Source organism: Herpailurus yagouaroundi, unplaced genomic scaffold, assembly GCF_014898765.1.
Source record: "Herpailurus yagouaroundi ecotype Mexico unplaced genomic scaffold, PumYag 160, whole genome shotgun sequence".
In the NCBI taxonomy this organism is placed as follows: Eukaryota; Metazoa; Chordata; class Mammalia; order Carnivora; family Felidae; genus Herpailurus; species Herpailurus yagouaroundi.
Window position 1 is genome coordinate 25,500,981 of NW_024412401.1, and position 15,474 is coordinate 25,516,454.

At 47.7% G+C, this 15,474-nt stretch overlaps 1 protein-coding gene across 4 annotated transcripts in view; it reads left to right on the plus strand.

Annotated features, from left to right (window-relative positions):
- The first annotated feature begins 200 nt into the window (after nucleotides 1–200).
- Nucleotides 201–15,474, plus strand: part of NR4A3 (nuclear receptor subfamily 4 group A member 3) — a 41,494-nt gene continuing 26,220 nt past the window's right edge. Inside the window, exons 1-6 of one of the 4 annotated variants that reach the window (XM_040481815.1) lie at nucleotides 201–823; nucleotides 4,062–4,235; nucleotides 6,470–7,437; nucleotides 10,959–11,088; nucleotides 11,553–11,725; nucleotides 13,515–13,721. In XM_040481815.1, coding sequence (XP_040337749.1) covers nucleotides 6,472–7,437; nucleotides 10,959–11,088; nucleotides 11,553–11,725; nucleotides 13,515–13,541 — 1,296 coding nt within the window. In that variant the 5' untranslated portion in view covers nucleotides 201–823; nucleotides 4,062–4,235; nucleotides 6,470–6,471 and the 3' untranslated portion in view covers nucleotides 13,542–13,721. Of the gene's footprint in view, nucleotides 824–2,354; nucleotides 2,536–4,061; nucleotides 4,236–5,133; nucleotides 5,206–6,469; nucleotides 7,438–10,958; nucleotides 11,089–11,552; nucleotides 11,726–13,514; nucleotides 13,722–15,474 lie in introns of those variants that run through there. The other 3 variants (XM_040481811.1, XM_040481813.1, XM_040481814.1) reach the window with 3 other exon arrangements.

The window sequence follows — 15,474 nt, forward strand, 5'->3', positions numbered from 1 at the left end:
CGCGGGTCCAAAAGGCCCCCCTGCCGGGGCTGGCCGTGCCGCGCAGTTTCCATTGTGCAGCCCTGAGAATGGCCGGGGAACGCGCGCGCGCGCACATGCACACACACACACACACACACACACACACACACACACACACACCCTCCCTCGCACACGCGGAACCGGCTGGGCCAGGGGAGGGAGGAGGAGGGTGACGTAGCGTCCCATGGCGTCACATTGACGTCTCGCATTCCAGGCACTCTATGGAGAGGCCGCTAGGGCTCCTGTGGCATAAATGACGTGCCGAGAGAGCGAGCGAACGCGCAGCCGGGAGAGCGGAGTCTCCTGCCTCCCGCCCCCCACCCCTCCAGCTCCTGCTCCTCCTCCGCTCCCCACACACAGACGAGCTCACACCCGCTCCCTCACTCGCACACACAGACACGCGCGCACACAAGCTCCGCACACACTCTCCACTCTCTCCCGCGCGCTCACACCCCTCTCGCCCCGCGCCCTCGCCCGTGCAGAGCTGCGCGGCAGCCGGACGCCCCTCCCGGACTCACTTTGCAACGCTGACAGCGCCGGCGGTGGCCCTGGAGGTGGGAACTGCGGCGGCATCCTCCCCCCTGGTCGCGGCCGGAGCCCGGACGCCCGCGGAACCCCTCGCCGGCACTCTCCCATGAGTCGGGATCGCAGCATCCCCTGCCAGAAGCGCACCACCTCTGGGAGCCGCTGGGCTTGTACACCGCAGCCCTTCCGGGACAGCAGCTGTGACTCCCCCCCAGTGCAGATTTCGGGGCAGCTCTCTAGAAACTCGCTCTAAAGACGGAACCGCTACAGCACTCGAGTACGTATGAGATTCGCCCAGTTAATTGGGGGACTTGTTAAAAAGTTGGCGCGCTGGGAAGCGTCGCTCCCGAAATTGACAACTTTGAGTGTGGGGTTTTTCCCCCTCGCCTCCTCGCTCTGGCTTTGCTCGCCGAGTGGCCCGGTGGGCTCTGATCTGAAACTTTTCCCCTGTAGCGGGCCCGCGGGGATCTCTGAAGCTCGTGGGATTCCTCCCCCCACCCGAAGAGGCGAAAAGCCTCTAACAAAGAGGAGGACCGGGATTTGTGCAGTAGCAGCTCCAGCGATGTAATTCAGGGTATTTCGGCTCTAGTTGTCATGGTAATGATGCTCTCGGCGGCGGCGGCGGCGGCGGCGGCGGCAGCGGCAGCGGCAGGGAGTTGCAGCTCCGGTGATGAACGGCAGTAATTTTCCTGCCTTTTAACTAGGATTGAAAATAGGGGCTTCAGTGGGTCCAAGTTAATATATCTAATGGTGACTCCCAGCTGGTTGGCTGGGAGGAAGCTTGAGAGGGAAGGGGCCTGGGCAGCAGTGGTTGGAGTTTGCAAAGGCGCTCCGGTGATCTCTGGAAACAGGGCGTAATTGTAGGAATGTAGCTTATTGTATTGAAATGAGCCTGGGGCTCTCCTAGGCACGTCTGCCTGGCGTAGCCTACTTGCCCGTATACACTTTACCCTTCAGAGGTAATCGGGTGTAATTGCCGACTCCCGAGCCCGGACACGCGTGGGGATGGTGTTCCTTTCCTTCGGGCCTTGGCTTGGTGTGGGAATGTTTTACTCTTAACTGACTTTTGGAGAAGTTGCTCTGAGTGTTTTGCTCTTAATAGAAATAAGTGAAAGTTCTCAGTGGTGAGAGGAGAGCGGTTATGAGAGCGCAGCCTGCGGAGACTGGCTTCCAAAGGCACCTCTCGAACCCGTTGGAAGCTTGGGTCAGTAGTAAGAGAGAAAGCATTTGCCCCTTGCTTCTAAAGAACGTTCCTGGAGATTGCCTTTTATTTACGCCTCTGGATTCTTCAGAGGGAAGTGCTGCAAGGAGTTTAGTAATCAGAAATCTCGGGCTGTTATCCCAGAGCCTTAGGGTGCCAGGACAGAGGTAAAGGACAAATCTGTCCTGAATCTTCTATTCCCACGACAGAGAAGTATTTTACAGAACTGAGTTGGGGAAAGAAAAAAGCTGCCCAACGCAGCTACTTAGGGACAATGAATGAAGTTAGAGTTCATTCGAGTTATCTTACCTGTATTCGGCGCTCCTAACGTGAATATCAAAGACTCCTTTGGCTAGGCAATCTCCACACCGGCTCCCTCCCCCCGCACCCACCCACTCCCTTCCCTGCGGACGCGCGCTCGCAGAAATTCTCCCCCGCGGTTTGTCTCCTCTCCCTCGGTCTTTCTGAGAATCTCTGTCTTTCCCTTTCTGTCGGTCTCTCCTCCACTCCTACTGCCCCCGCCCAACCTCCGCCCCCGCTCCCCAGGGTTGGAAACTCCGCGGAGGAGCCCCGGTCACAATGGTGCGTTTCACGGTTTCCTCCACACACTTCACCACGGGGAGGGGAACACGGGGGTGTTCCTTTCGGCTGCCCACGAGAAAGAAAGGAGCTTTGACAGAGGTAGTTATTTCTACCTAATTTACAACCCCGAGGCTCAGTGCTCCCGGCCTCGGCGGCCGCGAGCGGGAGCGACGGAACGTGTTTCCAGGCGCGGAGGCTTTGCCTAGGTAACCGGCCATGGGAGTGGGCGGGGGGGGAGCCATGGGGCTCTTGGCTCGGCTGTAGGAAACGTGGTGTGGCTTTTTCCCGCGAACGCCCGGAGCTCGAGGGGAGCCCATTCCTTGAGGAGACGCAACCCTCGCCGAGCCGAGTCAGAAGCCGATCCTCGGAGAAAGACTCTGCTCGAAAGGACCCAGGGGAGGGCAGGAATGAGGGCACCTACTGCAGGAGGTGGTGGAAGGTTGCTGGAGATTCGCATTAAAAATTCGGGGCGGACGGGAAGCTCCTGCTACAGCCGTGGGAAGATCCGCCCGTGCTTGCGCTAGAGCGAGCGCAAGATTTCCGTACGATCAGCTGGGGCACGGCAGGGGCTGGGGCTGGGGGTGGCAAGGGAATCCCCCGTTTCCTGGCTTTCCAGGGCTTCCCGGACCTGGGGGTTCTGTTACCCACTCTCTCCCTTCAGGCAAGCCCCTGGCGCAGGGGCGGCGGGGGACGAAACTTACACTCCCCTCTCGGCCCGCGCACCCCCGAGGTTTTTTTGGGTTGTGTTTTGGTTTTTTTCAGTTCTGTGTTCCCAACCCTCTAGAAATGAACGGGTCCAGGCAAAGGGGGCGCTGTAGGCCAGAATTTGGGGCAGGGGATCCCTCCCCTGAGGCCCGCGGAGCTGCGCTTCCAGCTACAAAGTTTCGATGAGGCTGAGCGCAGAGACGCTTGCCCGGGAGCCGCGCTTGGCGCCCTCCGGAATGTGCCCCCTCTGGGCCGCCGGATGGCCCCGAGCCTCGAAGTCGCCCACCCTCAGGGATACCGCCTGCTGGGTGCAGGGGGCCTCCCTCCGCCGACCCCACCAGCCTGGAACTCCAGCCGCCTTGTCCCCTTGTTTCCAGCGCGGGCCTATTTCCACTGTGCCCTTTTGTTTGCTTGACCCCTGGCCCCCGAAACTCGCGGCTAATAGAAGCGAAGCTCCATTAGCATTTAGAATGAAAAGCGCAGACTTTCTTAATTCCTCGGGGCATTCACGCATTCGTTCCGGACCTTGTGCATTTCCTATGCAACGTGTAAATTTTGTATTTGAGGGGTGGGGAGGGGGGGAGGACAGGAGTTGGAAAATGGCTATTTTCCGCTCGTGCACACTCACTGACCCCTTGAATTCGGGCGAAACTCTTCCTCAGGTGCTCTTTCTTTGGTTTCCTTGACTTAACGAGCTCAGAACCGGTTGTAGGGACAGAGAGATCAATTTCTGGGCGATGACAGAGTACACTTTTTTTAGCCTAGGTTTAGGTGCCACAAAACGCCAGAAAGTGCAGTGTGTGCTGACAAGCTTTCTGTGGCTACCCCCGAGGTGATGTGACACTTAGTGCCCAGGGACTCCGTTCATCTTAAGCACTGCTTTCTAGCCCTTTACCATTCTTTATAACTAACATAGCATTCATAGAGACCCCCTACCAACCCGCCCCCTCCCAATACGTCCAGCCCAGACTGCGACGACCCAGATTGGTCTCACTTTGAGCTCTGTCCTCTCTCCCGGTGCCCGCAGAGCCCACTGCGGAAGAGCGCAGTCCGGCAAGCCCCCGCCCTGAGACTGGACCCTCCGCGGAGCCAGGCAGCACTGTGACCGCTTCGCCTCGCCGGACTTCCCCGCCTCCTACCCTCTCAGCCTCTGCTGGAGAGACCCACAGCCCCACCATTCAGCGCGCAAGATATCCTCCAGGTAGGTCTGAAAGCACGACCCTTTATCCCTCCCAGGTTTGGAGAGGTGGGGGAGGGGGGAGCCACACGTCCAGCAGGCAGGCTGTACCGACTTGCCCAGCGCCAGGACAGTGACTGCTGGCCACGCATTTCACAGCACAGGTGGCCTCATCGCACGAAGCTCCTCTGGATACCACACCCTGTTGCTACCTAGTGGAGCAGCCAGATTAAATTAAGCCTTGCATTTCTCAAAAATATTTTTCCTAAGAAAAATGTAATGCATATAAAAGATTAGGATCTTTTTATACATTTTAATGTCTTCATTTTTGCTCTCCTTTTATATTCAGTTTATAATGCACGTAAAAATTACAGGATCACTTTGAGCAATACAGAGCTCATGTTTGTATAAAACCCAAATCATTTGGTGCAGAAGTTTGGATTATTGAAGCTCAGAGGAAAAGAGAAAAAGCATTTAAGCAGGAAACCAAGGAGTCAATTCGAATTGGGCAAAAGAAAGGATTGCAGGTTTTGACTCCTTACGCCTCTTTTTTTGCATTTGTTAAAGAGATGCCAGGTCCCTGGGCTGTGGTCACCAAAGATATGCAGATAAATAGAACTTAGTCCCAAGCAGACTCATCTTCTGGCTGGAGACCTCAGGAAGACATGAGGAAGAGCAATGGGTAGGGACTGGTAAGGAAGGATGACAGAAGACTAATGGAGAAATCTAGGGGTGCTGAAGGAGAACAGATGGAACATCAGGCAGTGGCCTTTCTTTTAAATCATTAGTCTTTCATTTCACCCCAACAACAAGACAGTAGGAAAAGTAATCTTTTAACATCAAACTAGAGAGTGTTTTGAAGGCCCTTCTTGAAAAATGAAGGCTTGAACTGGACTCTCCTTATCACTGCTTCTTCCAACAGGCCCTCATCACCTTTTTCCAAGTCGAGATTTCATCCCATACACACATGACTCAATCAGATTTGGAAATGTGGGTAAGAGAAAGATGTCAAAGGAAGTGTGAAGTATTGGCTTTTTTTCTTTTTTCTTATTAGTCACAACTTCTATACCATAGACTCCAGGTAGAGGCTAAGCACTTGGTTTTCCTCCAGTTCAGAAAAACCAACCACCAGAAGCTGCCCATTGTATCATTTCTAGTTAGCCATAAAGAAAGGGAAATAACTAGATAAACATCCACTAGGTCCAATAATTCTCAGGGCCTTCTCATCCAGCTCAACCTCTCTGAACAATAATAAGCCCCCTGGATACCCATCTCTTTGGGGGCTCAACATAGAAACTAAACCTACTAAGCGGCTGCTTTCTTTTCTAAGGGTACTAATTCTTCTGCCATAAAAAATTTGTAGACTAACTCACCTCTTACAGTAGCTATAAACTGTTGTCTTAAAACAGCTACCGATATATTTTATTAGTCAGAATTGGAAAAAATATATATATATACTGTACATGGCAGAGAGCACGTTTGGTGGGTGTTTTGTTGCAGCTGCTGATCTTTTTCTTTGCAGATGGCACACACTCCCCCGAGTCCATTTCCTGGGCCTGTGTTCCCACCTCTCCACCTAGCTGGCTGAAGTCATCAACAGGGGTCCAGTTTGTGTAGGCTGCTGGCTGTGTTTGGAGAAATGGGGAGGGGGTGGGAGAAAGCGACCACAACGTGTGTGGGTAGGCTCAGTTGGCACTCATAAAATGTTAGAATGTCAGTCTCCCTTGGCCAGTAAGTCCCACATAGGACACCCCCCCTTTTTTTTAACCAACTCATAAATGTATAAATCAATGTGTGTGACTTGGGGGACTCCTGGCCTCTTTCCCCAAAAATAAACCAATAGAGCATTCACTGGCTTTCTTTTTGTCCTCCCAACTTCTGGCTGAGACCACCCCCAATTAGTTTATAGGACTTAAAACCACTTTGTAAAAACACCACTGGGCTTATGAAGGAAGAATCAAATTTTCCAGATCTGGTGGTGGACAAGGGCAAGGGAAGGAAGGTGGGCACAGAGATCCCCAGGAGTCCTGGTTTTGGCATCCTGTGCCCCTTTGACAGTCTGTCAAGGATTCTGCTTTCTTCCCAGGAAAGAAAGTAAGCATGGAGCTTTAAATCTATGCTACCAGAAGGAGGAAAAGATGTCACTTCCTATCCCATTTCCCAGATTAGAGAGCAATGAATTCAGTGCTACCTGTCAGCTAGAAGAGAGTGCTGACTTGCTTCTGAAAGACCCTTTTCCCTGTCCCTTTGTCCTGCAGATATGCCCTGCGTTCAAGCCCAGTATAGCCCTTCGCCTCCAGGTTCCAGTTATGCAGTGCAGACCTACGGCTCGGAATACACCACGGAGATTATGAACCCAGACTACACCAAGCTGACCATGGACCTTGGCAGCACTGAGATCACGGCCACGGCCACTACGTCCCTGCCCAGCTTCAGTACCTTCATGGAGGGCTACTCGAGCAACTACGAACTCAAGCCCTCCTGCCTGTACCAAATGCAGCCGTCTGGGCCACGGCCCTTGATCAAGATGGAGGAGGGCCGCGCGCACGACTACCACCATCACCACCATCACCACCATCACCACCACCACCACCAGCAGCAGCAGCAGCAACCTTCCATTCCGCCCCCCTCCGGCCCGGAGGACGAGGTGCTGCCCAGCACCTCCATGTACTTCAAGCCGTCCCCGCCGTCCACACCCACCACTCCGGGCTTCCCTCCTCAGGCGGGGGCGCTGTGGGACGACGCGCTGCCCTCGGCGCAGGGTTGCATCGCTCCCGGCCCGCTGCTCGACCCGCCGATGAAGGCGGTGCCCACGGTGGCCGGCGCGCGCTTCCCGCTCTTCCACTTCAAGCCCTCGCCGCCGCACCCGCCCGCGCCCAGCCCGGCCGGCGGCCACCACCTGGGCTACGACCCGACGGCCGCCGCCGCGCTCAGCCTGCCACTGGGAGCCGCCGCCGCCGCCGCCGCCAGCAGCCAGGCCGCCGCGCTCGAGGGCCACCCGTACGGGCTGCCGCTGGCCAAGAGGGCGGCCGCGCTGGCCTTCCCGCCGCTCGGCCTCACGGCCTCCCCCACCGCGTCCAGCCTGCTGGGCGAGAGCCCCAGCCTGCCGTCGCCGCCCAACAGGAGCTCGTCGTCGGGCGAGGGCACGTGCGCAGTGTGCGGGGACAACGCCGCCTGCCAGCACTACGGGGTGCGCACCTGCGAGGGCTGCAAGGGCTTCTTCAAGGTGAGCGCACGCCTCCTCCTGGCGCCCCCTCCCCCCTGCAGCCAGCCTCCTGTGCCACCCGCTCAAGTGAGCGGCCAAGGGGTGCGTTCCTGTAGCCCTTCCTGGCACCTTCACATGCGCTCTCTCAGGGGGGTTTAACTTGAGGTCCATTACAGGAGGCCGAGCCCGATGGACTCCAGGGGGCCGTGAACCTCCTGACATGGCTTTACCTCAATGAACATTTTTCCAGAGGGAACCTTCAGCATATTGAGATTGAATTCTGGCCACCCAGTAGCTATTCTTATTAACAGTGTCTTGAAGGTGGTTATTAATTATCCTTGTTTCACAGATGAGGAAATGGAGGCTGGGAGATGTTACTCAGCTACCCCAAGACACACGTTCAGAGCGAGAGGGAGGCAGGATGCCAAGTCACGTTTGCATGATCCCAAAGTGTGCACCCTCGTCCAAGATCTGCAGCAACAGAATAGACAGGAGCAAGTGGCTGATGCAGTCTGGGGCGGCTCCCTCTGTGGAAGACAGAAGCTGGGTCTCACCAGTCCCCTCCAACTCTGTGCCACATGCAGTGCCAGGTGTAGATGCTGTTCATTAGCTCAGCCCCAAAGGGGACTTTTACAGTTCGAGGGGCTTCAGCCTCCCCCATAGTTTACCTGGGAGGAGGCTGAGGCCTAGGAGAAGTCTTGTGCAGGCTAGAAATGGTGACTTAGTGGCAAGTTTGGCAGTTTCAGCCGGTTTCTTTCAACTCTTGAGGCCAGTGCTCTCTCTACCACTGAAGAAGAGCCCTTGTTCTCTTGCTGCTCTACTTTTGCTATTGACTCCCAGACTTCTTCAGACACTTAATTCTGTGCCACCCTCCCTACTCCCCTGGCCATTATCTCAGGCATTTGCAAACCCACAAATGTTTTCCCACAGGAACCACTCCCTAGCCTCCAGTGCTAGGCAGGGTGGAGGGAGAGGGGAAGCTAGATGCTGATTGGGTAATTGGTATGGGGGGGCCAATAGGATATATCTGGGAGTGTGCTAAAACTGGAGTCAGAACATTCAAATAGGAGTCCTTGATCTTGTCACCTACCAGTCTATGACGCTGAGCATGATATGCCTTTCTAGGCTTCAGTTTTCCAGTCAGGTGAATAAAATTCAGAGAAGGACTATGAGTACTAAATTAGATAAGACATTTATGAATGCACTTTATAATCTTTAAATGGCCATAGAACACTAGTTCATTATCAAATGAAACCTGCAGAGTATTTGTAAAAATGCACATGTTTGTGGATTGGTATACCTACCAGCAAGCAATAATTATTTTTGATCTGGAGTTAGGATTCGTGTGCTTAATTAAATTCTGCAGATATATGAGAAAATGCTTGTGGAAAGACTTTGCACTATGCTAAGTGCCATACAGGAGGTATGTTAAATGTAGAACCCTCAGGTTAGTCTTCTTCTTCTTCTTTTTTTTTTTTTTTCCTTAACTACCCAAGCTTTAGCAGGGTTACTTTCAAGTTAACCACTTTCCTTTAGCAGATTTCATTTTCACAGTATTTCAGTGGAAATGCTGGTGGGCAAGGAAACAGGCAGCCAGAAAGGGTAAAAGAAAGGAAAAAAACAATTAAGAGAAGTACGATTAACCCACAAATATAATCACCCCTGAATAATTGAGAGTTAACCAAAATACAGGAATGGTAATACATTCCTAGTCTAGAAATGTCAATTAAGTGTTCCCCAACAGCGTCCCTTTTCTGCAGCAATGCCTTGAAAACAAATCTATACTTGAAAGGGTGGGGGTAGGATCAGGGAGAACCACCCCACAGATCTGTTAATTAAAGGAACAGGAGCTGGTTTGACCCAGTGGCTTTCTACCATTAAATTGAATTCTTTAAAAATGTGACACGAAGTGCAGTTAATGATGGGCATTCAGTAATTGAACCGTAACGATCTCTCCTTGTCCTTAAACTGTGCAGGCACACACAAATGTGGGGAAGCTTTCAGGTTATTGGGAAAATGTATACCTGAAGCAAAATGCCACCAGCACTCAAACTGGCAGAGAGCCTTGAGGATGATGGCAAGAAATAGAGTTTTAGAACTTACTGCATGTCCAATGAAAGAGAGCTTCATTCAGAAAACATAAGTTTCCTACCCTTAAAGACTGTTGAGAATTTAAATGCTGGAAATTCAGAAATACGTTTGTGTTTTGGAATTTTGCATTTTAAACTAAATGGATCTGGCTTTGGTAGATTTTTTAAGTTTTATATAAGCAATTTAGAAACCATTTCCTGAAATGAAATTAAAAGGCGATAGGATGAAAACTAATACATGGGGGTTGAGGATTGCTAAAAGTAAAAGATTGAAAGTAAATCTAGAATTTTGGACCCAAAATAGATCACCAATCCCAAATTATCTCGATTTCTTTCTCTTTTTCCTTTTTTTTTTAAATGCAGCCCAGGCTTACCAAATAAAATTCAACTTTCTGCTCTATCTAGAGTTGTATAGATTCAGGTGATTTCTGAATGATTTCCCCTAAGTGGTAAATACACATCCGTTTGCACAAGTGTCTTTAACTTTTAAAAAGTAAATCATTATTTTGAAAATCTGGAGCATAAAATACGCTTTAATTATTTCTCCATGTGTCATTTAAAAATATATGTGATTCTGAAGAATACAACATCATCTTATATCCAAGTCCAAGTTTTATGATGTGTCATTTACAATATGGCTATTTTGATGTCTATGTCAATAGTCATTTTTGAAATGACCTATTAATGGAAATTTTCATTGAAAATTTATGGCTCTCATATTTCTTTCTTTTACTCTTTTCTGGGTTTTTTTCCTTCTATGTGGTAGTGGTTTTTAGTAACCAATTTTAAGATTTTGCTTTGAAAAATCAGAAATGACCAGTTTACTATACATATTCTCTTAAGAGAATATTCTTTTAATATGTATTATCTTAATATTTTAAAGGTTAAATAAATGATATAGGCCGATTGAGTGATTTTTTTTTGTTTTTGCATTAAAACATTTCCTATATGGTATAACTAGTCAAGTCCTCATTTTGCTTTTTAAGATTTCATCTCTATTGGGGAACAAAGCCAGTTACTGTGATATTTGACTTACAATAGTGATAGCCAACAAAGTACATCCCAGATAATTTTGATTTTATTTTAATAAGGTCAGCAATAATCAGGGGAGTGGAACAAGTAGAAAATTGTTCCCAAAGGGATATTAAAAGTGGAGATAATCTAATCCTCCAAGGTATGATATGTTGACCTGGTAATTTCAGATATGATTTTATCATTCAGACTTGGGTGTCTCCTGAGACTTGCTTCAGAACAATCCGAGATGATTTTCATTGTCAGCAGCTAACACTAATAAAATTGTTTTTCCTGCAGGCTAGCGTGTTAGGAAATTAAATTTATCTAATTATACGAATTGCACTGTCGCTTTTCACATTGTAATTAAAATACATCTTGTCAGGTCCTACCTCTTTCCAGAAACTATTAGTTGACTATCTCTGTATTGTGTTTTCTCAGAGAACAGTTCAGAAAAATGCAAAATATGTTTGCCTGGCAAATAAAAACTGCCCTGTAGACAAGAGACGTCGAAACCGATGTCAGTACTGTCGATTTCAGAAGTGTCTCAGTGTTGGAATGGTTAAAGAAGGTATGGACATAATGCTTTTTGTTCAGCTTGTTTACACATATTCTTAGATATCACTGAAAAAAATGTTAATATTGACGTTGGGATGGGTGAATTTTCCTAGTTTCCCCTTCTTTCCCACATTTTATTTTTATGGTGTATATTAGCATTTAAAAATAGCTGAGGACCATTTATTCTAATTTCTCAAAATCAATAGAGAGCTTGTGTACATACATCTCTGTTCTATTTAAGAAGGAGACTTTTAGGGCTAATTCATTACCAAATGTAAGTATGGGTGGCTTTTATTCTGCTTGTTTCAACTCTCATTAAATCATTGTGCGCATATTATTCCAAACTTACTGCCACCTTTAAATGGTTGGTCCCATTAATGATTGCTCCACTGTAATGTGTTTTCATTCCTTTTTGTGATTTATGGCTCTTCGTGGATATCTCTGAAGACATTTTTTCTTTCTTTCTCTTGGTACCAGTTGTCCGTACAGATAGTCTGAAAGGGAGGAGAGGTCGGCTGCCTTCCAAACCAAAGAGCCCATTACAGCAGGAACCTTCTCAGCCCTCTCCACCTTCTCCTCCGATCTGTATGATGAATGCCCTTGTCCGAGCTTTAACAGACTCAACACCCAGAGATCTCGATTACTCCAGAGTAAGTTTTGTGATGTCCTGCTTTTCGAATGAATGATCAGAGTCTCTATTCGTGATACTACTAACGAGAGTAGATTGAATGACTTTGTGCCTGGCACTGTACTAAACAGTTTTCATACCTCTCCTATATTTCTCACTTCATTTAGCAATTCCGGTGCGTCCTTTGCACCAAATCATTTTTGCCTTATTGGATCTCTAAATGCCTTAACAAATGACCCTGACGGTGCTGCACCTGTCATACCATTGTTGTAGGATTCCTGGTGGTTGTGCCAACGAAAATCTGCACAGGTGAATTACAGTGTGTAGATTTCTTTCACGGTTTAGAGGAAATGACTACCAATTTTTTTCATATTGTGATCACACCATCTGGGTGGGCCTCAAGTTATCCTTAAGCAGTTTACCCAACTGCATGGGCATTGATTGACCTGCCCTCTGAATAGAGGGACTAGACCACTGATGGAGAGGAGCAAGCTCTGGCTTTGACATTGGGAGGTGTCAGGGACACTGGGATGGAATACTGCCTCTGCTGCTTCCTGCCTGTGTCACCTGGCTCCTGCTCTTGGCTTTCTCATCCCCACAGTGGAGATGATTACAATATTTAACCCCAGCGGGATGTTTTGAACATCAGTCACACACGAATGATGGTTTTGAAGAACATAAAATAAGCACCAGTATTGTTATTGAAGTCAACCAAGGCATATCAATATTTTTATTTCATATGAGGTATAGTAAAATGTCATCAGCTTGAACTGTGAAAATTCCTGGAAATTTGGATAACACAGAGGAGGACCATGAGAAGGGATTTTCTGAGCAAATGTATAAACGTTACTGAAAGGCAGTTTTGAAAAAGACTTAGAAGAGAAACTTCTAATAAGATGGGGTCTCACCAGAGTTGGAAAGAAAGGGGGAAAAAAACACAGTTATTGAGCTATTTCTACATGCTAGACATTGTGGTGTGTTGTCTCATTTCATCATTTAAAAAACCATGAACGGTGAGGATGGTTACCCCCTCTCTGATACAAGAAAACTTATAAACACAGTTTGCACACAGATGAGAGAGAGGCAAGTCCAGGGATCTCCAGTTGGTTGATCTGACTTAGCAGCTACTTCCAGATTGCCCTCCCCAGGTCTCATCAGTATTTCAGGTTTTTGACAGAAGAGCTGGCAAGGATGTGTGTATATCTGCTTCGTGCCCTCCTTTTGGGTTGCAGTGTTGACAGAAATGAAGGGGTGATTCGTAAACCCGCTGTGATCCTCCTTCCCTCCTCCTCAGCCTCATTATAGGCGGTGAAGCCTCCTCTCCACACCTGATCACAAGACTTCACATGAGAATCATGGTAGATCCTTAGCACCAAAGGTTGAGGACTCTTATTCTGATTACAAGTAGCATCTCTTAACTAAAGTCAAGTCTCAAGTAATAGTATAACAGAATAATGCAATGGTTAAGGACTTAGGCTTTGGAAACATGCAGGCCTAGGAGAAAATCCAAACAACCATCATTTAGTAGATGGGTGACCTTGAGCAACTGACTAAACCCTTTAATGTCTCAGTTTCCTCATCTGTGTGATAGAGTAATAACAATGATATCTACTTCCTGGGGTGGTTTGTGAAGAAGATTCAATAGGATGGTACTTGTCAAAGCTTTAGCACAGTACGCTGTACATTATCTCCTTGACCAACCTTTCCTACTTTACCATTTGTTTGAATGTATTAATAAGTGTGAACACAACAAATGTCAGGCACCATCCAGCAATACCATTAAGGTAGGTGTTATCTTATCTGTTTCACAGATGAGGAGATTAAAACTGGAGAGGTGAAAGGAGTGACTTACCCAAGGCCACCTAGCCATGCATCAGAGAGACAATTAGAAGCCAAGTGTGTTGGACCCCAAAATCTGAGCCCCTGCATACCATGCTTCCTTCCCTGTGTCTCTGGTTTCAATGAGAGTGGGTGCTAGAAAGGCATTTGGGAATAAAGATGTCTCCTCCCTGAAGCAACTTTGGCCTCCCCTTGTGCAATTACTCTGAATTAATGAAGCTGTTCCACACTGCCAACACTGAGGCTGTCGCACACAGTCTGACGTTGTTCCAGGGTATTGGAAATCACTAATGATGATCAGTGCAGAGATTTTAGGCCCCAAAAGTGATTTTTTGGCCCAAAATTATCCATTTATTGGTCTACATGGCCTAATTAGTCATTCAGTGGCAAACCCTCTCCAGCACTTTGAATTGCCCCAGCTGGGAACTGTCTCCACACAGAAAAATCAATCCAGTGTGTTTGCTTGCCTCTGCACTATTCAGTGTGTTAGACTAGAGTCATCATCCTCATCAACAAACATTTATCCAATTTAATTGTTAGCTTTGTCCAAAATAGCAGATTGACCATGCCTGAGTCTGGGTCACATTGATACTACCTTGGGAGCCTTGCTCAATTCTGTAAAGCATATTTATTTTAATTGCATTGTTTTGGAATCAGATTGAACCTCATAACTTGGATTCTCCTGCTTTGAGATAGCTTTACAAAATTATCAAAACTTGGACCAAAATCAATTAAATTAAAAGACTTTTTAAAAATACAGTGAGTTTTCATCAAAAACTTGGATGAAGGCATAGAAGGCATGCTGATCACATTTGCAGATGACAGAAAGCTGGGAGGGATCGCTAATATGATGGATGTCAGTATCAACATTCAGAGTGATTTCGACAGGTTGGAACAGGATGGGCTGAAGCCATCATGAACAAAGTTAACAAAAATAAATATGAAGCTCGGTATTTAGAATTTTAAAGCATGGGAGAGCCTTGGCCCATCGGTAGTTCATGTTAAGAAGATCTTGGGGCTTTATTCCATGCACACTCACTATGAACAACAAAGTACATGTGTGGTGGAAGGAAGGGATGCTAGGTTACCTTGGGCTGCAGTGGTAAAAGTATAGGACCAGAACCAAGTTGGTGGTGGTCCCATAGACTGTCCTGTGAGACCACACTTCAAGGATTAAGTCCAGTCCCAAACTGGAGTTTAAGAGGGATGTGGACACACCTTTTCTGGAAACTTGCAAAGGATGGTTGGAGAAAATGAAGATAACTGGATGAGAAGGGAAAAAGTTTGGCAGGACTAGGTCACCCTTTTACCCTGTGGAAAGAAGACTGGTGCTCCCAAGGGCAAATCTAGAGGGAGAAGAAGGGGGCCCCTTCCAGCTCATTCTGAAGATAAGGATGAGCTCTCCGAGCCACAAGAGCTCCTGTGGAAGTAACTAAGAAGTAACAACCCAAGAAGTAACTAAGGAGAACACATAACAGGATTTCTCACAAGCAGAGAATTTATTTTGGAAGTTGAATTCCTTCCAATTCTAAAATTTAGTGATTCTGGGGTTTACGTTGTTGTCCCAAATGCAAACGGTTTTTTCATTTATATGAATTTATATTTATGTACACATACATATTAATAATATGTGTTAAGTAACTTGTTATTTAACAAGATTCAACTTGCTTTGATCTCTAAAAAACATTAACATAAAATGAAGTAAAATGAATTTATTGAGTGCCTACTTTGAGCTAGGCGCTATCTCATATGTTCTTACACAATTTCACTTACGCCACAGCTTTACGTGTTATAATTTATGGTTTCAGTAATTTTTTTTTTAATTTTTTTTTCAACGTTTTTATTTATTTTTGGGACAGAGAGAGACAGAGCATGAACGGGGGAGGGGCAGAGAGAGAGGGAGACACAGAATCGGAAACAGGCTCCAGGCTC